This window comes from Pristis pectinata, chromosome 2 (genome assembly GCF_009764475.1).
Source record: "Pristis pectinata isolate sPriPec2 chromosome 2, sPriPec2.1.pri, whole genome shotgun sequence".
NCBI classification, from domain to species: domain Eukaryota; kingdom Metazoa; phylum Chordata; class Chondrichthyes; order Rhinopristiformes; family Pristidae; genus Pristis; species Pristis pectinata.
This window is the reverse complement of record NC_067406.1, coordinates 29047787-29073713: the sequence shown is the minus strand read 5'-3', so window position 1 is coordinate 29073713 and position 25927 is coordinate 29047787. Positions and strand designations below refer to the sequence as shown.

General features: G+C 38.5%; 1 protein-coding gene across 11 annotated transcripts in view; it reads left to right on the top strand.

Moving 5' to 3' along the window:
* Window positions 1–21859, top strand: part of LOC127567561 (transcription factor 4-like) — a 470428-nt gene extending 448569 nt beyond the window's left edge. For 9 of the 11 annotated variants that reach the window (XM_052010594.1, XM_052010592.1, XM_052010595.1 and 6 more), the window contains 5 exons: window positions 7358–7493; window positions 9271–9433; window positions 9948–10180; window positions 12416–12558; window positions 14148–21859. In XM_052010594.1, coding sequence (XP_051866554.1) covers window positions 7358–7493; window positions 9271–9433; window positions 9948–10180; window positions 12416–12552 — 669 coding nt within the window. In that variant the 3' untranslated portion in view covers window positions 12553–12558; window positions 14148–21859. The remainder of the gene's footprint in view (window positions 1–7357; window positions 7494–9270; window positions 9434–9947; window positions 10181–12415; window positions 12559–14147) is intronic. The other 2 variants (XM_052010593.1, XM_052010602.1) reach the window with 1 other exon arrangement.
* The last annotated feature ends 4068 nt before the right edge of the window (window positions 21860–25927 follow it).

The window sequence follows — 25927 nt, the reverse complement described above, 5'->3', positions numbered from 1 at the left end:
TCCAACATTCTTTGATGTCTATACATTCACCTGTTAGGGCCTTAGGTGCCAGAATTCCCTCCCTCATGCTTTAAGGCTTGATTAAGCTGTTAGTCATTTAACCTAAGGCTTCTTTCTTTGACAGTCTCCAAATAGTCTCTTACATATATGCTTTTTATTTTTTGAGCACAGTTTATAGCTCAATATTCTAATCATTTTTCTTCAGCACATCAGAGTGGGGTAAGTATTTGTTAAAGGCTCTATACAAGTGTAATCATAGATTGATATGACACAGAAATGGACCCTTTGGCCCACCATATCTGTGCTTCCCATTGTAGCAGAGAAATAAAGGACTGCAGATGCTGGAATCTAGATGGAAAAAAACAAGATACTGGAGGAACTCAGCAGGTCAGGCAGCATCCATGAAGAAAAACAAGCAGTCAACGTTTCGGGTCAGGACCCTTCTTCAGGACTGAAGATAGGAAAAGGGGAAGCCCAATATATAGGGGGGAGAAACAGAGCAGTGATAAGTGGACAAAAGAGGGGAGGCGGGGTGGGCACAAGGTGGTGACAGGTAGGTGCAGGTAAGAGATGGCGATAGGCAGGTGCGGGGGAGGAGGAAAGAGCAGATCCACTGGGGGATGGGTCAAATGGCAGATGGCATGGGAGGAGGGGAAAATGAGAGAGAAAAAAAAGGTAAGGAGAAAGAAGAGAGAGAGGCTGGAAAAGAGAAGAAAAGAAGAGGGATGGGGGGGTGTGGGGGGGTGGAGGGTGGTGGTGACAGTTGATTTACTTAAAGTGGGAGGATTTGATGTTCATCCCATTAGGCTGTAAACTTCCAAGACAGAGAATAAGGTGTTGTTCCTCCAGTTTGCGTTTGGATTTCTCCCGGCAGTGGAGGAGGCCGAGGACTGACATATCAGTGATAGTGTGGAAGGGGGAGATGAAGCGACTGGCAACGGGGAGATGCAGATCACAGTAGGTGTTCTACGAAATGGTCACCTAGTCTGCGTTTGGTCTCACCAATGTACAGGAGGCCACACTTGGAGCACCGAATGCAGTAGATGATATTAGGGGAGGTGCAGGTAAATCTGCCTCACCTGAAAGGACTGTTTGGGTCCTTGGATGGAGGTGGTGTAGGGGCAGGTGTTACACCTATGGCGGGAGGAGTGGAAAGTCCCCTTAGTGGGAGCGGGATGGGTGTGGAAGGAGGAATGAACTAGGGAGTTGTGGAGAGAGCGGTCCCAACGAAAGGCTGAAAGGCGTGGGGAGGGGAAGATATGCTTGGTGGTGGGGTCCCGTTGGAAATGGCGGAGAATGATGTGTTAGATACATAGGCTGGTGGGATGAAATGTGAGGACAAGGGGGACCCTATCCCTGTTGGGTCTGGGAAGAGTGGGGGTGAGAGCAGAGGTGCAAGAAATGGCAGAGACGTGGGCATGAGCTCTCTCAACCATGTGGGAGGGAAGCCACAGTTAGTAAAGAAGTTGGACATCTCAGACATCCTGGAGTGGAAAGGCATGCCAGACACCAACCACCCTCTGTATGAAAAATTTGCCCTTCATATCCTCTCTAAGCCTTTTACCTCTCACCTTAAACCTATCCCTCTTGTCTTGGGCACCACCATGGGAAAAAGATTTCTACTGTCTATATCCTTCACAATTTTATATACAGGAAGTCCCCGGGTTACGAACGAGTTCCGTTTTTGAGACTGTTCGTAACCCGATTTTGTATGTAAGTCGGAACAGTGTCCGCGCATGCGCACTTGGGCCGGGGATTGCGGCTGCGCATACACACCTGGACCGGGGATCGCAGCCGCGCATACACACTTGGGCCGGGGATCGCAGCTGCGCATACACACTTGGGCCGAGGATCGTAGCCGCGCATGCGCACCTGGGCCAGGGATCACGGCCACACATACACACCTGGGCCGGGGATCGCGGCCGCACATGCACACCCGGGCCGGGGTTGGGCCAAAGAAGGTGTACCGTCGCTGTGGTAGGATCGGGGGCCGGGCCCGCTTACGAACCGACCACGAAGGTCGGTTCGTAAGTACGGACGTTAAATATGGGACTTCCTGTACTTCTAACGGGTCACTCCTCAGCCTCCTCTGCTCTAACAAAAACAAAGCCACCCCATCCTCTTCATAACTGAAATGCTCCAATCCTGGTAAAATCCTGGGGAATTTCCTCTGCACCCTCTCTCTCGCACAATCACATCCTTCCAAAAGACACAGCGACCAAAACTGCATACGTATTCCAGGTGTGGCTTACCTGTGTTTTATAAAGTTGTAACAAGACATCCCATCTCTTGTATTCTGTGCCATGTCCTATGAAGGCAAGCATCCCATATGCCTTCACCACCTTATCCACCTTTGCTGCCACTTTCAGGGATCTATAGACTTGTACCCCAAGGACCCTCTATTCATCAACACTCTCTAGAGCTCTACCATTTACTGTGTATGTCCTATGCTGGTTTGCCCTCCCAAAGTATATCACCTTACATTTGTCAGAACTAAATTACATTTACCATTGTTCTTCCCAAATTCCCCTCTGATCTATATAATGCTGTAGCCTTAGACAACCTTCCTCACCATCTGCAACACCACCAAATTTTGTACTTTATTTTCGGTTGTTCAATGATGTTGAGTAAATGTGCTGCTTGTTTGCTATTCCAATACTATTAATCAGCTTTTAAGAGGATCTATCTAAATTCAACACAATGATTACCTTGTACATATAAACAAAAACAGTTCTTTGAAATATGCTGTATCTGAATGAGAAAGATAGGTCAATAGTTGTGCTATTTTAAAATTGTATAAGTGCATTGTTTTGCAGTGTTTTTGACAATGGATGAATTCCTTTATTTTCCTGTGAACCATAATATTGATCTGCTTGATATAAAACAGTAAAACATGTACAGAGCCACTTTTCATAGGAATGTTTTAGTTTTTTCCCATTAATTGGCTTTGTCTCCATATTAGCTAATGCCAAGCCTCAATGGTTTACATTCTACATTGTTGGGCTAACAATGGCATGGGTCTGAACTCAAGCAAATGGCTGGAGGAAAGCTAATAACATTTCTTCCAGCGTACAACAAGCCTTTTAATAAAGCTGCTCGACATTTTGTGGTTGTAGTAAACAGGGGCCCTGGATCACATGGTGTCGCTGCTACTGCTGTCAAAAGCTTAGCTGGCATTACAGAAAAAAATGGCAGGCGAAGATTTTTTTTTCCCTAAAATGAAAGTCTGATGCCAGTTCTGAATTCCTTCAGGATTGTTGGTAAATAGCAAGGGAATTGTGAAGCCCACAATTAAGCATATGGGCATTAAGATAATTGTCAGTTATGTTCATGGACATGATAGAAGACAGATGGAAGTGAATCAGTAGCCTCCACAGAGGCACACTGAGAGATGAATTGACGTTTTACCTGGCTGAACTGTTCTGCCATGTTGTTTGTCACTAAATGATGTACTTGAATGTACAGTGTTTTGTGTGTGTGTGTGTGTGTGTGTGTGTGTTTGTGTGTGTGTGAGAAAGTGTGATTGCACCCTCTAGAGAACAAAGCTGAACATTGCATGGAGCTGTAAATCTCTTCCTGACAATGTTTCTTCTGGTGTGAAATCTGTTCACAAGGGGGAATTTTGATTAGATCGTATTAGAGTGCATCTTGATAAAATCATTCTTCCACACATTTCAGGCATAAGTTTGCTCATGCATGTTTGGTTAAGTTTTGCACAAATGTAAAATGCTTTACTCTACATATATTACACATGCATCCTTTAATGAAACGTATTACTGCTGGATTAAAAAAAAACAAAATGTGTAAGAGAATAAGCATATTTTGGAATGCAAAAATTTCATTAGGTCTAATATGTGCATCCGTTTTTGATGCCTTTATTCCACTTAACTTTCTTTCATTTAAAAATTTGCTTAAAATGAATAAATATTAAGTGTTCTCAGCTGAGAAAAAAAATCAGAATGACAACCAGTAGAATTTCAAAAGTCACCTCTGAAAATTGTTTTGAGCCATTCGGCATAAAGATAATAGCACCCATTTCTTTGAGAACTTTGTAAACTAACTTGTTGATCACCTGCCTGGGAGCTATCAAGATGCAGCTTTGGGCTTGAAAATAATAATTCCCACTAACCAGCCTCCAAGTTTATTCCTGGAGATAATAAAGGTCTTTGGTCACAAAAGTTTAAACATTGCAGTCTTCCTTAAAACATAATTTGATCAGTGACTGAACTTCAGTATTGATACTTTCAATTCAACTCTCCCTTTAAACATCAGCCCTTCATTGCTGCTAATGATAGATCTTGACTTCTGCCCATTTAAGTCACACAGGTTTCAGGGGCACCAGCACTTCTGGGCCACATTCTCTATCACTGGCCTGAGTGGTCACTGACCACAGAACTGAGGCCCTTTAGAGGTGAAAACCTGCTTAGAGAAGTAAGGCAAGGCCAGTGCTCTTGGGTTAGGAAAGAGGGAGTTAGGGGGAGCAACCATGTTCTAACTTCCGATTATTATTCAGTGAGTTTTTGCCCCTTTAAAAAAAAATTATCCTAGAAAGAAAGAGCTATTATTTTTCTATGGCACTTCTTCATGAACCTGGGATGACTCAAAGCCTTGTTCATGCAGTGAATTGTGTCAAACCAGAGTCACTGATCTTGTGCTGGACCTAAAGTGAATGAATGATTAAATAATAATTTTGGTTGAGGGAGGTACCTTGGGCAGGGGCATTAAAAATAGCATATGAGACAGATGGATTCAAAGCTCATTTAAAGTTTTTGAGGGCTAACAAGAAATGTGCTTCTAAATCCACCTGTTTTCCTTTGAACCTGTTAAAGATGGCCTGGTATTGATAGTGCAGAGTCTTTAGTTCCAATATTCTATATGCAATCTAATTACATTATTTTTACTTCAGCTTTTGTTATATGTAGTAACAACAATTCATCATATTACTTTGGAAGCACCAAAATAAAACGACAGTTATAATTGAAAATATTTGATGGTCTATGTTTTTTTTAAAATGTTTCTCCCCCTTTTCATCTCTGGTCCATTATTTACTGGGTGACATCTAATACTCTGCATACAAGCCATTCTGAACATATGAACATGAATGACACAGTCCTCCTTTGCAGGGTCTGTCACACCAATTACCACCCTGTCTTCATTTAACATCTACACATCCACACATTCTAGCAAGAGTTCACTGAATAGTAATCGGAAGTAGGAATATTAACCCTTCCAGCAACTTCTCCTTGCTTGCCCAAGGACAATTAATCCAGCACTACTCCATCTACTTTGTTCTAGTCTAAAATCAGCCAACAAACCAAGCAAGGACTCCTCAGTAAAGCAAATGATCAAACAAGCCATTGGAAAAATTCACTTTTAAAATTCAAATGTGTTTGTGTTTTAAGGGGGAAGGAAGGAAGTTCAAAAATACTTTTGAAACATTATTTTACAGAAAAGGTGATAAATGACTCACTAGATGGGGCCTGAAGGCAGAAACAAATGTCTGTGGGCTGAACACTGGAAATTTCCACCCAGTTTGTATGAAAGTAAGAATGTGGTGACAATTGAAGCAGAATTAATCGAAGAGTGACATAATTATTAGCTGAGCTAAGGTTATCCAGATAAATGGTATTGCCATGACAGTCACAATGATTAGTATCATGGCTCAGCTCAGTTGGATATTTCATTACAACATTTAAAATAAAGTATACTTTAATATCAGCCTGACATAGACTTTATAACAACACTCACTTTTCTCAATTCACTCCAGTAGTTAAAATCATCTTGCGAAATAGAACAAAAAACTGGTTTGAACAAGTTATTAAAGCAGAACTGGATTTATGTCATCAATGATGTCTGTTGTAATTTGGTAAGTGTACATCAAGGCAATAGGCAGAACATTGGTAGGTAGCATTGATCATGAAGACTGTGTAGATCAGAGGGTACACAATAGCAGTGGTCATTGAATTGTCTAGTTATCGGTGGATGCAACAATCTCACCTCTGTTGCTTTTAATGATCCTTTTCAGTTCAAGAGATCATGCCATTTTTGAAATAATTCAAAACAAATTGTTGATGTTATTTATGCTTGTTTGTTTGGCAGTCTCAAGATGGTCATTTCTTGCAGAATATATGACAATTTAACGTGTGGATTGAAGTAACATTGCGATTGAAGCACTTTAATATTTTGTACAAATATCAGCCTTTGTTGAAGTCAGGACGACAAAACCTATTCAGTATCTGTTATTTTCAATGATATAAGCTTTAGCTTTCCTGTTTTATCTTTGCAACACCATGTACCTTGGTGTCTCGATGTATAAGTGCACTGGAAAGATCCAGGTTTGTTTGTGGATCTGTGTGAGGAAGGAAAGGGTTAAGAATTGTGACCACACCTATAGCTGATAGAAAAAATACCTCTCCAGCAAGAGCAAGCAAGCCGCTGACTCACTAGATGGAGTGTTAAATACTTTGTTCCGGGTATTGATCTGTCCTGATCTGCTAGACTGTAGCGATACTGGGTGCAATAAACATCGAGGTGGAAGCTTGGTCTAAAACAATGAGGGGTGATACCTGCCTTTCAATTTCTTGATTATAACTCAATTATAATAAACAATAGGTGCGATGTCTGTCTTGGGTTGATCGAAACTTGCGGCGCCGTATGCATTGTGTGCGTGACAATACCTGTATAAATCTCTGTCTACCCCTTTGTACCGGGAGAACTCGGGAAGCAACTCTTGATGAGTGTTGAAGAGCCTTCTCCTTAGCGGTGCACTGCTAATAAACGTGTTCTATCGGATCGACCTCGTGGCACTGTGTAACTTTACATCGGATAACAGTGAGAATTGAATTACGGGACAACATGCTGATGCTAAATGATCCCAGCCAGGGTGGCAGAAGAGGGGCTGCAGTTGAGCTTCATTAAACTAGGGCTAGAAAAGACAAGGCATGATGTGCTCAGAGTACACAAGAGTCATGGTGCAGCTTCTATAGTACAGATTTGATGCTTCCCCTGTGTATTACTATACAGAATAGGTGATACACAGGTAAGTCAGGTGTTTACAACAGGGACAAGTTCTGCACGTGTATTTTATAAAGGGATCATGAATTATGATGGGAACCGTCTAGTAGGGCCTAGATGCACAGATGTTTAGAACAGTAACATTTGGGGATATTCAGAGACAAAACAAAATTGTTGCTCAGTCCTGGTTCTTTTGGGTACTCAGTATAATCAGAAACAGGATGAGGGGTCTTGCAGGTCAAGTCAGGAGTGTCTCTTCATCATAAGCCCTAATTGTTATCCAGTAATTTGATTTTGGGAACAATTGTTGAAATATCTTGTATTTTTATGTTTTTAATACCAGGTGGGAGCTCATCGTGAAGAAGGTGTTGGGCTTCGAGGCAGCCATGCAATCGTGTCAAACCAAGTGCCAGTCCCACAGCTTCCAGTGCAGTCAGCCACATCCCCTGACATAAACCAGTCCCAGGACCCATACCGGGGTGAGTACTACCAGCTTCAAACATTACCTAAATGTAGTGTAGAAGAAAATACAAAAAATGGAACTGGTCATGGCAAAAATATTGATGTTCAACATCGCTGATGTCTATTAGTAAGATGATTAAAAATGGTGGTAATTAGGTAACAGAGATTACTTTTGTATCACTTAGAGATGTTGGTCTTTATGATTGTTACAAATAATGCAGGTCCGGTGCTTATCTTCCATGGAACACTAGCTCACAGGGCACTTTCTGTGGGGGAAAAGCAACATAATCCATTGCAAGGACATTTTAAAAATTGCTCATTTGGTAACAGTGGATCAGGTCACTTGTAACCATTGCCAGTGGTTTTCGAAACTTTCCACACCCCGTTTCAAACTGTTGTATTAAAGAGGAAGTCTCAGAGGAACAGTTTTCTATTTAAAGCATCCACCTGATGTCTTTGTGGAAAAATGTTCATTTGAAATTTACCTCCTGCATTTAAAAAGGAAACTTCAGCTTTTCTGCCACCCATGGAGACCCTCTATTTTTGTTCTCCATTCTCTCAAGTCGTCCAGTGACATTGGTGATGGGGAGAAGTCACATACATTTCAGAACAGGTCCATTCATATTAATAGAGATTGCAGCTTTGGGCTGGTCTCGGAGCTATTCTGAGCCAGTAACCATGTGGAAACATATTACTAATTAGTGGACAGTTTTTACTTCTGAGTAGGACATAGATTTATCTTCCTTTTTGCACATGAGCTTGTTCAGAAGAGTCTGTTGCAATTGCACTCTGGAAAGCACACCCCCATTTTCACAATTGAAATCTGTGTTGATTTCCTTTCACTCTGCAAATGCAGATTAATTGTGAGTGAAGGGGAAATTGAGTTGAAAGTTACATGCCACTCTTAGTATGAAACTCGATTTGTGATGTTCGTTTAACTAACATGGAAAGATTAAGTGATTTAGATTACAATATTATTCAATAACTGTTCCTACTTTATAGAACTACTGTTGGACCACCCTTGAAGAACACAATCAGCTTGCCATGAAAGACAAAGTGTTTAGAAACAGGATTTTCTCCCCAGTTCCCAAAAAACGCCAGCATTGTCTTAAGCTGATTTTACTAAAGCAAGAATATAGAGGAACAAGGAATATTATGCATGATTTATAAAAGAATTTTACTCGTTTTAACCCTAAACATCAAGGTTTTAGTGATAGTCAATTGTGTAAAAGTTAAGGAGACATTTTTAGCATGTTTCAGAATTGTGCTGTTGTATATTCAAAAATAACTTTGTGTGAGAAATACTTCTCAATTTCACTCCTGAATGCTGGAGCTTAAATGTTATTGTCTCCTTTTTTAACCTACCATAGAAAATAGTTCTTGCAGTATCTGCCTCATCAAATCCTTTTAATATTTCAAACCCCTCAATCAGATCACCCCTCAAGTGTAAACAAGTTTATGTATATTCTCCTTATAAATTCAACACTGAGTCATTCTGGTGAATCTCAGCTGTGATGTACACCTTTTAAAACCAGTATAACATTTCTGAGAATGTAGGTTTGTGTATGTGTATGTGATTGACTGTGGATGATCATAACTCATGATCCTCTATAATCCCTGAAAATGACTTGAATATGTTTTGACTACATGGGTATCAAACCAGACGAGCTTTAAATAAGCAAAGTAGTTTTCCTTGTGATTATCTTAATGAATTTAAACTGAAAGAATTAGTGTGATGCTTAAGAAACTGTTGCGGACAATTAATGCGGCTCATTTGTGTTGCCTCCCTTTCAGCCCTCTCCAGCAGCCTGCAAGGACAGAGTGTGTCATCTGTCAGCTCAGATATAAAGTCAGAAGATGAACCAGATGAAAATCTGCAGGATTCAAAATCCACAGATGACAAGAAGGGGGATGAGGACAAGAAGGATATCAAGATATTAAATAGGTCACTATCTAGGTAACAGTGAAATGAGTGATCCTTTCATTTAATTCCTGACTAGAATCTGATAAAGTGAGCATTAAGTGTTGAGTGTAGGGTTTGTACTGTAAAATTCAATGGCTTGGTGTTGTACTTGGTTCCTTTATTTGATTATGGACCACATGGAAAGTTCTTCCTAATTAATAACCATAACAATGCTTACTTCATTAAGTTAATCAGCCTGCTTGGTAGATAACTAGTGAGGTCCTTGTAGTTTAGCACACAAAATGCAAAATTCAGTTGCATTACTTCTTTTGATTTTCATGACATTTATAACAAATCAGTGCAAAAATACCCAGTTTTGTAAAGGGCTGCCACATTCGACCGGAGGTCTATATTTTAAATCTGAACCATTTTGTCAGTATTCATTTTACTTCGGGATGTGAAGAAAGGAAGCTGTTAGTTTGTTGTTCTAATAGTGTATATGTTGAATATTTTTACCTTCATTTCGTATTCTACTTATTTATACAAAATGCTCTCTTTTCTCCCCCAGCAATAATAATGATGATGAAGACCTTTCTCCGGAACAGAAGGCTGAGCGTGAACGAGAAAGAAGAATGGCAAATAATGCTCGTGAGCGTCTGCGTGTGCGCGACATTAATGAAGCATTTAAGGAACTTGGTCGCATGGTGCAGCTCCACCTGAAAAGCGACAAGCCACAGACGAAGCTCCTGATTCTTCACCAGGCAGTTGCTGTTATTTTGAGCCTGGAACAGCAAGTCCGAGGTCAATAGACATATGGAACTGTTCAACAGAATCTTGTTGCCTAACCGCTTTCCTTCTCCTCCAATTTCATCTCTCCTTCCAAAACATATTAAATATAAAGAAGTGGTAAAATCTGGCCTACTAAATTATGTTTCATTGAGAATTGAATCCATATATAATTAAAAATAGTGGCATTACAAGTTTTAGTGATAGGCATAGACCAAGATGATTGAATATTCCACCAACACGAGGTCCTCTGCTGTTGTGACTGGAGGGTAGTGTCTATTGTAGAAGAAAGAACAGGGTGCAATACTTGACCTGATAATTTTCTCCAATGATGCTGACAGAGTGATAAACCTTAGCCTGGACACAGTACAACTCCCCTGTTCTTACTCAGATAGTGCCATAGACTTTCACTTCCACATACTTCCTGATTTCTCATCCGAAAGATTACACTTTTTACAATTCCCATTGACCTTGATTGTGTGCTCAAATTTCTGGAGCATAACTTGAACCCAAGAGCCAATTTAGGGCAAAATTGCTGGCAATGAGTTAAGCCTGACACCTAACAGGTGGTCAAAGGACAGAGTTGAGGAATGGGATATGAGAAGGCTCTGGATTTGTGTTTGTTTTTATTGTTGGGAAGAGAGACTTTTGGTTTTAAGTGGTAATATGGTTTAGAAAGGATTCTAGATAGTTTGATTGTGTACGGCCTTCCGAGGGAACAGTCAGGATGGATCAAGTAACATTTCCGCATTTCACATTCTTGCTCTTAACACAATTTTTTCAAATACCCTGCAGACTTACAAGTACTCTATAGAAGTATTGCAGAATACTCATTGAAATACCCTTATCCCTTCTGATAATTTACTCATGATTTCATCTCATTTCCTTTGAGAATTGTCATTTTGTTTTCCAAATGTTTCACTAAGAACTGCACCATTTTCTATGCTCTCACTGAAGGCTACACTTTTACATAAATATTATGTTTTGGGGTGGAATCAGGATTTCCCCTTTTTATTTAAAAAGTGAGCATATATTTTAAATGAGAAAAATTACATCAAAATGATCTTTCTCATATAGGTCATTACACTGTAATATATATAGATAATGAAAATAGTGTGTGTTTCCCATTTCTGACCTGAATAATGCAGTTGGAATTTTGATGTAAATTATGTTTTTTATTTAGCATTATTTGGTCAAATTTTCTGATAAAAAGTATTTATTGTGTTCCCCTCTGCATGTAATTGCTTTTGTGGAAATCATGGTTATTTTTACAAATCTACCTCATATTTAAAGCTGGAATTTGTATGCAAATGGTGCTCCCTCTAGTGCACCAAACAAATAATTTACTCCATAGATGTAAAAGGCAAGGCCACTGATTTACTGATTTAGCAGGAAAAATAAACAGAATTGTGGAATAATATTTCCAACATATCAATGAAAATCCTTTAAGCCATCTAATTTGAAGTGGCAATTAATTAATTCTGTCACCATGAACCAAGTAGTCTAACTATAAATGGATGGAACTAAAAGAGGAAATACTCAGCAGGTCAAGTGGATTGTATGGAGAGCAAAATGGAGTTAAATTGCCAGGTCAAATGATAACTGCACTGTTGAAAGGTCATTAGCCTATAACATTAACCCTATTTTCCCTCCATAGATACTGCATGACCTGTTGAGCATTTTCAGTATTTATCATAGATTTTCATAATCTGCATTATTTTGCCCTCATGAAATGGGTGGAACAGTGTGATACAGTCTCCAAAACTCCATTAAAACACTCTTACTCCCTCGTAATGAAAATAGGAGTTGACTTACACAGATGTCTTAAATCATTTGCCTTGCATACGGGTTTTAGTTTTCTAAAGCCATAGATTTTAAACTCTGCAGGTCATCTTAATCTTTAATCTTTGCTGAGTTTTCAAGAGATTACCTCTTAAAGTGGCTGAATCTTAGTTGGAGGAAGAGATAGAATAAGTGCAGGTGTTCTCCTGATCTGCTGTAATTTTGGCAGAAGATAGGCAAAGTATTCAGAAATGACCTAACCCATTCCATCTCCATTTCCTACACCAGAGAGCAGATCACAAAATCATACAGCACAGGGAGTCCAATTGTCCCATTGTTCCTATTCTGGCTTTCTGAAAGAGCCATCCAATTAGTCCAACTGCCTTGCTTTATCCCGATTGCCCTGCAATTTTTTTTTTACTTTTTAAGTATCTTATGGTTACTTTGAACATTTTCTTTCTCCTGAAGAGAGGAACCTGAACCCTAAAGCAGCTTGTCTGAAAAGAAGAGAGGAGGAAAAAGTGTCAACAGATCCACCGCCACTCTCCCTTGCAGGAGTCAACCCGAATATGGGAGACACATCCAACCATATGGGCCCAATGTGAAAAGAGGTAATTGAAATCATGCTAGTTTCAGCTTTAAAGGATGATAGCAGCCAATATATCTCAGCCATAACAGAATCCACAATATATACTTTATACTTTGACAACATTCACTTTTACCTCTGTCAGAAAATATGTGGGGAGATTTGTTGTTTAGTTGTCTGAACCCATGTTTTTTGTTTCATCATTGAAGTCTTTAGAATTTTATTCAATCATTTATTCTCACTAATGCCTTCCATCTCTTCTCTTTTTATCCATGGTGACTTAATTTTCCAATTTGGTACTAAACATGGTTTTGTAAAATATACATTAAGACACTCCAGTATTCCTTATATAAATAGTTCCTCCCATTTTTGTGATGTTCATATACTACTATCTTCTCAAAGTTTGATCTTCTGGGATGCACTTAATAGTTTCGGTAGCTGTTCATTTTGATTTTAAAATTAAAACATTATGATCATGTAAGTGCGAGTGTTCCCTTCCTAAACTTACTTTATTCAATGTCCAAATCAAAAATTACTGTCTCCCTTTTGGATTTCCCATGCCACTATTTAAAAAAAGTATTTAAGTATTTTAATAAACTCTCCTATGCATGTAGAATGTTGCTGCTAACCCAATCAATTCCAAGGTGATTAAAATTCCCCAATGATTGCAGTTGGGTCTGAGCACTAATCTCTTTTCATGACTCACATGCCAGTACATCCACCTCGATTTTCCTTTTTGATGGAACCTAACATATTCTGTTCTACACAATATTAAGGTAAAACACATATTTATTTGGGGAAGGAAACAGTGGTAAAATATAACCCACAGCAAGTGCTTGGAAGGCAGTTTTATGTTATAGTATTGGAGTGTTGTTTAATGCCCAGAGATAGTTAGATAGAATACTGGCACAGTGACGCATTGTTACAGGTTGCATCAGATCTCGCTTGATTGTAGATTCAAGGGAAAATTGCTCAACAGAAGTGAGGGATGAAGAGAGGTAAAGTAGCCTACTGTCTCCTTGGTACTCTTGTACATCTTTGAGTCATGAAGTATGAGAGAAAAAGGATATTTGACTGAGTACATCTATTTTTTTTTTCCTACATTTGAGCCACCTTGTTTACCTATTTGAATTGAGAACAAGTCCCCTTATTGGGAATAGGGGTGAAGAAGAATCTGATAGTTCTAACATAAAATGATGATCCTCATAGAAGAAAGAACTAAACACAATCAATGCTGTGGAGAGGGAGGACATAGCAAGGAGATTCCAAGCTATCTATTAATGAGGATGGAAAATGTGTGATACCTGTAGCCTCAATAACTTACATTATGATGGTTCCTCAATTTTTCTGTGGACTAGCTGTTCTTTTTCTGTGCTTGAACTCAGTGTGTCCCTGTGCACTGAGCTAAGATAGGATGGGGCTCAGCAAGTGTCCACCAAAGCCACATAGCTTGCCAACATTTGCTGCCCATCTTGGTACGCACATGAAGAATGGACAATTGGGCAAATAGGAAAAAATTAGGAATCACTACCCTCAGGTGAGAAACAAAAGAATGTAGGAAATAAAATGAAGATTATGTACATCTTTAATTAACCTTTATTCTTTTTCTTATAGGCCCATGGTGCCAGATCAACAAAAATAAGTGAGAGACCGCTTCCTTGACAACTGTATTATCTTACAACAATGTAAACACTCTGCCCAATCCCCTTTTTTTGTAAAATGGAGACACATTAAAAGCAGTCACGAAAATGAATCACAGACGAGAGAGAGAGCGAGGAAAAAGAGAATACTGCATTCCCAACAAGCAAAGTACGACTTGGGGGACAAACTCTAAACATATCATTCAGAATGTTGAGCAGTATGTTGCAAGCTGTTAATGTACAGCCTAGAGACTGAATGGCAATCTTCTCCACACTGTGGAAAATGCATTTGTGCCTGAACTTCTGTAAAAAAATAAAATTAAAAAAAAATCAATTTGTAGGTTGAAAAAAATATTTATTTGAAATCGTAACCTTGCAATAATGAAAAGTGTACTTCTGATAAAAAAAGGAAAAAATACAATTTAACATTTTGTTTTGTTGGTGTTCTAGTCAGCTAGTGTTTGTTCTCTGGAGAGAGTGAAGCTTTGCTGCCCGTCTACATCCAGTATTCACAAAAACCAGCAACTGTCCTAATGGTAACTTAGGTGATGACTGCTTAGCCATTCCTTTGTCTGCATGGGAGTAACTGATGGAATAATGGGCCTGTTGGTGATGTAATCCGTATCTATCTTGCGATGCCTTTTCTTTTGTGATTTTTAATTCCTGTTATTTTCCTGCAGTTACATAGTATTTGATGGAAAATAGGTCACACCTTCTGCCTTTTAGAAAGACTTGTTTTTGTTGGAAACTAAAAAACTAGTAATAACATGAAATTTTTTTGAATTTAGGTGTGATATTATGGCAGTTCAGCATGGCTACTGTGTGGAACCCAGCAAAAATGAGTAGTTTAGAATACAAAAGTCCTGATTGTAGCACCGTTACAAAAGTAAACTTGTTCCTGTTTGAAGCCTGGCAGATTACTGCCTTTGTGGTTGGGTAGTGATTAGAAGTCAGTGGCTCAGTGGATGATGGCACTGCTCAGTGGAACTGAGCCCCAGAGACCGGGAATGAATCCAGGCTCAAACTGTAGTGTTTGCTTATTTGGCTGATCTAAACCAAGTTGATAATATGGGAGCTACAACTGGGCAGTCCTAGACTGGAGGAGGGAAAAGTCGGTCAGAATTCTCATTCCCAGTCACTAATCAGTGAACAGTGCAGGAAAATCCATGTGGATGGATGCTGGACTTGACTGTGATTTTCCCCCTTGTGCTGTTTGCTATCTGTGCTCAATGCTTCATTGAGATAGCTGGTGCCCATTGGGCTGTGCTTCAGGATTGAGTTGATCTTTGGGAGTGGAGGGGCAAAAATTGGTTCGTCAAAGACTTAAGAAGTGGAGAACAAGATGTCATGTCAGTCAGTTATGGATAAATATATGGGAACCCTAAAGCTCATATAAATGGAGGTTCCTACTATAATATATACAAAATATTATAACAGCTGAAATATCCATTTGCATTCCATTTTTAACCATTGTTTCTAATACTGTATGTGTGTGCTGTGTATATATAATAGTTTTAAGAAATTGCCACTCCATGTGACTGGTGTGACTTATGCTCCTGGATGTGAAACAAGAAAACCTGCAATTCTCCCTTTGATTTATTGTAAGTGTTTTGGTTACAGAAGCTTTCCACTTATTTTTTTTAAGCATTTGTACTAAACCTGGATGATATAGTCCTGCACAGCAGTTTCCCTATGATCAATCTGAAGAGAAAGCTTAGTTCTATGCATGTCAGGAGTAGTGAAAACAAGTGCTTTCAGGCAGGTTTACTGCAGACTTATTTATGCAATGTAACGTGAAGTAGCATCTTACTTCTACGTATAAAGAAAGTTAGGATATTAAAGCTAATTTGCTCATTTCAAACAAGAGCTGCACACTTAGACACACATGCAGACCATCTCAGTGCACAGTCGTTGCACAAGTTGCATTTTCTCTGTGAGGTTATTGCATAAAAATGTTAATGATAGACCTAAACAGTTTTCTTATTATTTGGCGCCCTTTGAGGACACTCTCTTCACTTAAACCAGAATTGTTAAAATCTCCAATTGAACTGGGCCATTGCTGAAGGTGTAATTTACTCCTTCTGGACATGCCCGGTCTAGGAGCAGTTCTGTGCTCTTGGGAATTCGAGGAACCATCACAATTTACAGTAAATGTCTATCTGTTGTCTTCTTGAATAACAGATATTAGTGCTGATTTGGGAAGTTATTCATTGAGGGCTGCTGTTGAGTGGCCTCAAACAGTCATGTGATGTGGAGTGATATGTTATTCAGGTTTCAATTGTAGACCCATTCTCACCCAGTATGATTCCCTGTCTGGGTCTGGACTTGATAAAATATGACAGGTTCTGTTCTGGGTGAACTTTAGAGTTCTGGGAAGCATACAGTAAATTTGTACCTAGACCTCCTCTCTCACTAGATTGGTATACATTCATTAGTGGCTTTAAAATATAGCCATCTAGATTACTGATACAATGTTTAGTACCAGGACATGAACACAGTAGATCAACAAGCCAGGCATTATAGCTGTTAATTGGAAGGAATTATTTTCCACCGAATAGTATATCTCTGGAGAACTTGGCTTGACACTGTAGAATTTTCCTGAAGCAGGTCCCTTTAACCCTTTTGAGTAACATTTTTTATTCACTCACATCACGTATGTGTCACTGGCAAGGACATCACAAAATGCCCTTAAGAAGGTGGTGGTGAGATACCTTCAACCTCTCAGTCATTCTGGTGAAGGTGCTCCCACAATGCAGATTGGTAGAGAGTTCCAGGATTTAGATCCAGTGATGATGAAGGGACAATGATATATTTCCAAGTCAAGACAGTGTGCAACATAGGGGCGGGGGGTGAGTTTGCAATTGGCAACTTCCAATCTGCAGACGTTGCAGAGTTGTCCATTAAGTCCCTCTCTGTTATCCTAGTTAGACCATATATTGAAAGGCTGTGTCACAATTGTTACATTTTCTGGCTTCAGTTTGCCATTAACTTGACCTTTTTCAATAAATACAGTACTTCATTTCTTACGCCAGAATGACCTGCAGGAAAATAACTCCCAGGCCTCTGTCAATGCTCGCTCTTGCTCTTGCAGTAACCTGGAGTTCTGCAAGAGCAAAATGACTCTCCTATTCTCACACATTTCTCTCCATGCAAGGGGTTTCTTGATGCACCTTTTTCCCCTTGAAGACTGCAATCAGCATCTTTTGAGAATCCAGTCCCCAGTGTGTCATTCCCGCTTCAGCCCAATTTCCCAGTAAAGCCTTTGCTTTTTTTTTTCTCTTCTGACATTTCTTGTGATGTTAAAGGCTTATAGAAAATTGTACTTTTTGTCCTGTAATTGAAAAGATATTTTGAAATGTAATAGTCTTTTCACTCTCAAAGGGTTAAAGTCACAGACTGCAGGGAGTTTTATGGTATCAATAGCCATGGAAAGAATGTCATTTATCAGATCATAATTAAGAACAGATTCAGTGCAACAAACTTCTGATGAATGCATAAAACTTTTGCCAACAAACAGTACCCTTGAATTATAACTTCTGCATAGAGAGTGGATGGGAATGAATCATGGGAGATTTTAACTTTGGCTCAGGTATGTGCTTACCCAGATTCTACTGTATCAGGAGTCTGGCAGAAGAGCTCAGGCCATGTATAACATAACAAAAACAGCAAGACATCAGAGCACACTTTTGCTACCCACTGCACATACTGCGTGGAAATCTGAACGTGCTGAAATAACTTGTCATGGTATGCTTGAACCTGGCATTGTGTCTGGTCCCAGTAACGAAGCACGTTTCCATGCACCAAGTGCTGTGGGAAAGGATATAGACCACAGCATAAAAGATTAAAATGTAACCATTTCATCAATCAGTGCCGAAAGCAATTATAGCAAAACTGCCTGCTAAAATATTTTAAAGCAGTTAATATTTAAGGTTCTCATTGTTTTCTTTCATTTCTTTAAAAAAAAAGTACTGTAGTAGATTAGAGACAAACAACGGCGATGATTATCAATAGTGGATATGCAGCTTGCGACATTGACAAGAGCAGCAAGATCTAGAAGCCTGAGCAAAAATAAAAAGAGGCTTTGAAGAACTTATTAGTATTCTAGTGTTTCTTTAAAGAACTTAGCAATAACGAACGAGGAAGTGTGCATTATTTGTGAAGAACGCTGGCCAGCATTAGTTTATGCATGAGGTGAAGCTTGGTAAAAAAAATCATAGCGACTATCAATGTAAAAGGGGTTTCATATATTGTATATAGTTTAAAAAAAAATCCCACAAATAATCATATAGATTTTGTTATATTAAACCTGATGAAAGTAAGCAGTAAAATAGGAGTTGGGGAAAATAAAACATCACTATTGGTCATCCTTTTTTTGTTTACATTCTTGTGGAGAGAGCACATATGCTAGCTGGAAGATTTGGTTTTGTGGGGTGGGTGGGTAGGGTATGTGGTTTATGCTCTTAAGATCTCTTTTTTTTTAGATAAAAACAACAGCACTGGAATTTTAGTGTATGTGCGTGGCCTGAAAATTCTCTTAGTGTTATGCTTACCGAACTATTGGGAACTTGTATTTCCTACACTTTGTGTAGACTTGAAACATTCCTGCCAGTAATATGGCATCTGCCCCCTTTTGACTTTCAGTATAATGTGATGCCTTGGTGTAAAAAGGCAACAACAGAAAAAGGAGTATGTGGTTCCATCTCTTCTCCCTGTTGATAATTAAACCATCACTTTAAAGAAAAAATTGCAAAATTTGTGTGTTTCATGAGGCAACAAGCAAATTTTGCAACTGTTTTTGAATTTTTTTGTGTAAGAGCTAAAAGTTATATTTTTACATGTTGACTTAAAAGTCTTTTTTTTAAATACGTCATGTGGTTTTTTGCTTTTAAGAAGAAAATTGATGGAATCCCTGTGGTTTTAAAAATGTCTCAAGTTTAAATGAGGTAGTAAAATTTCAAGTAGCAATGTCAAGGAATTTTACAAGCACACAATATATTTCTGGAAACAAATTTCAAACAAGGAACAAAATAAGGTATTTACAATTTATTGCCTACTAAATGTTTAATCTAAATCACTTTTTGTGCTGTTTGTTGGAATATTGTTGATAATGATTACATTTGTGAGTGTACTGGGTTTCAGTACTTTGATGGGCAGTTCATGAAACTTTTAAATGCATGGAGGTGGATCAAGTAAACAATTTTTTAAGGCTATGAATTGGAAACGAGCAAAGTCAATTGACGGAAACAAACCTGAAAAGAACCTGTAGAGAGTACAGTGCCTCAGACAATCCAACATCAAGTCCAAAAAGGCAATAAACTTTTGACGAGAATTGAAATGTTGTTACTCTTTTAGTCACTGGCTATCACAGAAGGAAGAAACACTGAAATTGTTAATTTTTTGTAAGTAAGGGCATTCAGGGATGGGAAAACAAGGGAAGCAAATAGAATTAAGATGCAGATTGCACAGGATCTAATTGAATGACTTTTCATTTATATTAGCTACTAGTTAAATGTCAACTGCCATAGTGTAAGGAGCTGCACATTTTACCATGTAAGATAAACGTGTGCCTATACAGCAAGATATCTGAAAGGTGCGACCATTCTAAGTACAACATTGATTCAGTCTGTAGTCACAATTTTTAACCCCTTAGAAAATGTAACATTCTTGATACTGACTCAGACTGATGGCAAGTGACATCTATAAGTTGATTTTTTTTTTAAAAACGTCTTCTAGTCAGCTTATTTTGCCTGTGTTCTGAGAAAGTGTATTTTAAAGTAGAGAAGATGAGAGATGATCATCCTTTTAAAAAAAAATAGGGATCTCGGCATTTTAAAATGAATCTGACAGGTGCAAACTGCTAAAAAGGTGCAACAGATCATGCGGTCATGCGTTGTTGGGTAAAGTCGATGTGATGTCATGTGAACTGCTTTGTTTATCTAAAATGGCTTGGCAAATAGAAATTCCCTTAAAGCATTTATTCTGACTAAACTACACTGTAACAACATTCCGTTAGTCTGAAGTTAAAGAATAAATATAAATTAAAAGTGGTTAACCAATATATTAAATTGGTGGTGTAGTTTATTTTGAGCACATGTTTAAGGGAGTGTCGCTCACATGCAGAGGTCGGACCTTCAAATCTAGTTCAGGGAAGGACTGGGAATCTCTGTGCTTTAATTGTTTAAGATCTTGAAGAGGACATTCTGAAAACAGACCACTTCAAAGATATTGTAGAAACATTGAGTGACAATATAAAGGAATTTATTAAGCATAACTATTATATAGAGACATTCTTGCTTAAGAAGGTGACACAAAAATGATTGCTAACTCGTGATTGAACATAATGCTTTATTAATTTAGGTGGGTGTGTGTTACATGTGTTATCTGAGGCATTATTTAGTTAGACGTACAAAATATTTGTAACAATTTAACTATTATAAAAAATATTAGCATATTATGCTATAAGTGAACTAAAGTGATAGGTTAGCAACAGCAAAGCTAACTTACCAATTAATGAGTGGAAATTCAATACATTGCTTTAAAATTCTTATTGGATCCACTTCCCTGTCTATAACAGTTCATAAACCGAATCAAACTGTTCACCCATTGGTACCCATTGTGTTCAATGTAGCTGTAATTAACACTAACGCCTATAAACTGTCAATTGAACCAGTGATGCAATTTGTAAATTTATCCAGTCTTCCGATTTTTGTTTTAATTTTTGTTTTTGTTCAAAATTTGTTTTGTAATTCATTTTTTTGTATCAGGCAAAGGTTCTTATTTGTTTTTAAATGACAGAAGTGAACACTCTCCAGAAATGATTTAGCGTTTGGTGTGAACAAGCACAAATATTAGCCAATTATAGCTGACTGGAAAAAAATATATAAATAAAATTTTAAGAAGATGTAATTCCATTACAATGGGGCACCAGGGCTTTGATGAGCCCACTTTTACCAACATTTTTCTCATGGACTCTTATTCATCTTGTGCAGTGCTGGTTTACCATGCTCATTTCAAGTATTATAGACATATGTTATGGTGAGAATATGAACTGTGGCCTTTTTCATTCTTGTACTTGTGATGCAATTAAGTGAAGAGAAAAGCAGAGAATTACCATGTATCAGTGCCTGGCTTTTTGTTATAAAGCTTCTTTTGTCTAGTGCTCTTTTTGCTATGAAATAGACTGTAGTACACCCTATAAAAGCTAAATTTAAAGAAAAAAATATATTTGGCTTATTTTTCGCAGGAGCAATCCTTTTATACCATGGATCTTGGAAAAAAAAAATTCTCGGATTCTGAATATTTCTCTTTGTAGATTTTTGGAATCATTCTGAGTAAAAGTTTGTTACTTTATTTTACTATTTAAAAGATGTTATTTTATCATGTGTTACTGAGGTGAACTGTATGGTAGCGTTTTAGTTGTGTAAGTCGCATGACATTGCGACTGCACCTAGCTGCAGCAGTGGAATAAAAACCTATTTCACCTTTTTCCCATTTGTGTGGCTCGAGTGCCTCAACTTTTCATGTTTTTTTGGTGTTTTTCAGATTTGTAGAAATGTCCGAACAGATTGTTTGCTGGAGTATTCAAAGGCCAGCTCGATGTAGGCCATTACCTGTTTATCATCAGTAGTTATTCCAAGCAGTCATGTACATGACAGTTCTGTAGCAATAAATGTGCCATTTTTATAACCTTGTGTTTCACGTGTCTTTTGTATTCTTTACCTGATACCAGTAACTCTCAGTGTATGAAGAACTGCAATTTGGAGCTTTTATTATATCTCTTACTTTGAAATGCACGTTGCATTTCAGTATGAGCTCTAGAAAAGAAAAACTCTCACTCACTTGCACACCACTTATGTTCCAACCAACGCTAACGATTACATTGAACAAGAATTTTGAAACCCAAAATTTGTGCTACCTATTTCCTACAATTTGATGTATTTGCATAGACCTTACAAATAATGTTCACGTAACCCACTTATTTCAATGATTTTTGTTGATCAGAAAGCCCAGATCACCTTGAATTATTTCTTGTTCATCTCAGCTTTCTAGGCAGCCTGTACTATAAGACTTGATCTAGGTTTTACTGTTCTTAAATTCTTGACACTGATCTAACACCTAATGTTTCTGCTGAATTGCAACTTTGTTATCATGTATTTTCCATGCAGTCAAACAATGCTTGTCATCTTACCAACCATGAGACACGGTATATTCTTGAAAAGTAGAATTAATACATAGTTCTGTACATGCTCCTCCCTACAGGTGATACATCATTGGTATTGGTATTGGTTTATTATTGTCACTTGTACTGAGGTACAGTGAACAACTTGTCTTGCCTACTGATCGTACAGGTCAATTCATTACACAGTGCAGTTACATTGAGTTAGTACAGAGTGCATTGAGGTAGTACAGGTAAAAAAAATAACAGTACAGAGTAAAGTGTCACAGCTACAGAGAAAGTGCAGTGCAATAAGGTGCAAGGTCACAACAAGGTAGATTGTGAGGTCATAGTCCATCTCATTGTATAAGGGAACCGTTCAATAGTCTTATCACAGTGGGGTAGAAGTTGTCCTTAAGTCTGGTGGTACGTGCCGTCAGGCTCCTGTATCTTCTACCCGATGGAAGAGGAGAGAAGAGAGAATGTCCCGGGTGGGTGGGGTCTTTGATTATGCTGGCTGCTTCACCAAGACAATGAGAGGTAAAGACAGAGTCCAAGGAGGGGAGGCTGGTGTCCGTGATGCGCTGGGCTGTGTCCACAATTCTCTGCAGTTTCTTGCGGTCCTGGACAGAGCAGTTGCCGTACCAAACCGTGATAGATCCAGATGGAATGCTTTCTATGGTGCATCAGTAAAAGTTTGTGAGAGTCAAAGGGGACAAACCAAATTTCTTTAGCCTCCTGAGGAAGTAGAGGTGCTGGTAAGCTTTCTTGGCAGTGGCATCTACATGATTTGACCAGGACAGGCTGTTGGTAATGTTCACTCCCAGGAACTTGAAGTCTCAACCCTCTCGACCGCAACAAAACAAAATTATTTATCAAAGCTGCCTCAGTCAAGTCTTTCTTGCAATATGAAGAGCCCCAAACCATGCCAATGTGGACCATGATATAACACTTCAAGGAGTGCTTGGTAATTCCCAAAGAGGGCATAAATAGCAGCCTGGCTTATCCCTATTACTCCCTTCTATCATGCAGTTCACAAATGTTCTGTTCCATTACATTTCTTAGCAAAGATCCTCTTTTGTGAACTCGAGATCAAACATTAGAAAGCTAACAAAACAAGCACAAAACTAATATTGTCATTTCATTATGGATTTAAATCTCTGGGCAGAAATAACTTTTTTAAAGAACAAAATGCTACCATTAAAACACCAGAAGTTTCTTTGATGTTGCTCAACATTAAGTGTGCATTTTCATTTGAGCAGTAATAAATTAATGTATTAATTTATCAGTAATGATAACAGCTTGCATTGGTTTTAACATCAGAAAATACTAGTGTTCCAATACTTTTCACACAGAGGGTGGTGGATGTATGGAACAAGCTGCCAGAGAAAGCTGTAGAGATGGTACAATTACAATGTTTAAAAGATATTTTGACAGGTACATGAGCCAAATGCAAGCAAATTGGACTAGCTCAGATAGACATCTTGGTCGGCATGGACGAGTGGGGCCAAAGGACCTATTTCTGTGCTGTATAATTCTATGACTCTAAGGTTGAGGAGTCATATAAATCTAATCAGAAAAAGCTGAGCATTAGATTAAAGAAAGAGGATATTTGGTCCAATAGATAGCTTTTAAGAATGAACTTAAAGGGGGTGGTGGAGAGGTTTAGACTGAATTCCAGGCCAATATTACTAAATTCTCAGAAACCAAGGAAAGCATAACAATTGAGAGTGTGTAAGAATTTGGAGTCGGAGGAATGCAGCATTCTTAGTTGGGTTGGGGGTTACACATACACACAGGGGTAAAATCATGGAGATGTGGACACATTAATCATCTTTAATTTGAGGTGTTTTGGGGCTGTGAAATCAGATGGGTGAGCAGAAATTGATGTGACACCAGAGAAGCAGTATTTTCAATGAGTTATGAGCATGTAGCATTGCTTTGGAACACCAGAGGCCTTTAAAATGACAAATATAGATAAGAATATAACATGAAAAAATAGGATCAGGAATAGACCATCCTGGCTTTTAGTACCTGTTCTGCCATTCAACAATATCATCCTGATCTTCAACATCACTGCCATTTTCCAGCATGCATCCCTTAAACCCTGGATGAGGCTTTTAGCAGTAACGGTCATGAACACATGAACACTACCTCGTTATTCCTCTTTTGCACTATTTATTTATTTTTGTAACTTATAGTAATTTTTATGTCTTGCACTGTACTGCTACTGCAAAACAACAAATTTCACGACATATGTCAGTGATAATAAACCTGATTCTGATTCTGAGACAAGCTCCGTCAAGTGATGTTCTGGAAGAGGAGTTAACAATCTTTATAGAAGTGATATTGGATTGGCAGCCTTTCTCAGAACCAGTTCCCAAGTTGCCTAAGACAAGGAAGGTGACGGAACTGGTGGTGGAGTTTGTGGTTAGCGTCAAAAATGTTAACTTTAGTCTTACCAAATTTTAACTAGAAAATTCACGGTTAAATGTTGGAGAAGCAGTTTGGCAATGCAGAAGGTGATGAAAGGGCTGAGAGATGTGCTAGGCATCTAAATATATTTCAAAGCTGACCTCATGAATTTAGCTGTTGTTGCCATTGGGCATCGAGTAGATGGAAAGTGAAAAGGGGAATGGATAAATTGCAAAACAAAATTCCACAGTGCAGGAGTGAGAAGAGGAGCTATTGAAAATGATGGAATTGGGAAGGCAAGAACAGAACCAAACAAGTGCATTCTACCTAACTAGACAATAGTGGAGAGGTCATGGAAGCGAATGGTATAATTGACCTAACGGCTTCAGAGTAAAATGAGCAGGCAAATCACAGAAAAAATAATGCCATGCAGGATGTCAAATGCAATGTTAGGTCTAGGCTAGGTGTCAATATTATGGTCATCTTTGTTCAAGTTATCTTGAAAATAAAATATATAGTTTGAATGTAATTCCAAGTTACATAATTACTTTTGACTATCCACATGCAAATAAAATAAATTTTAATATGTTTTGCAAGTACTTTTTTAATCCATTTAAATTGATTAAAGATATTAATGTATTAGGGCCACTAGTTGAGGCCCTGAATATAGGAGCATCATACTGATGCTTAATTTGAAAGTAAAGATAGAACTTCCAGCTGGAATTTTGAAGGAAGTATTGTGGATATCTCTCCAGAGAAGAAATGATTTGCGTTTTCTTCTAAGGTTGCCATTGCCAGAAGACCGATACTCTATCGTGTTATCTGTACCAAGATTACTCCTGTAAACTGGTCTTTGCCATAGTTTTAAACCATGGCTGTTTTGCTCATGTTTGGGTTTGGTTCAAAAGTATGGAAAGTAAATTCTGGCCTTGCAGCTTGCTTTCGCTGGAGAGTTTGAAAAAAAGCAGTAGAATACCATGGAGGTGGAATAACGCCAGCATTTGTAGTGAAATAAGTACTCCTGCTTGAGTACTGTTGGGGGAGACAGCCTACCTGGTGGAAGCAACAGTGGCAGTGTCTCTGGCACAGAGTCCGGCCCTGTGGCTCAGAAGGGTAAGGAAGGAGAGAGGGGGGCACTAGTGATGGGGGACTCTATAGTTAGGTGGGCAGACAAGCGGTTCTGT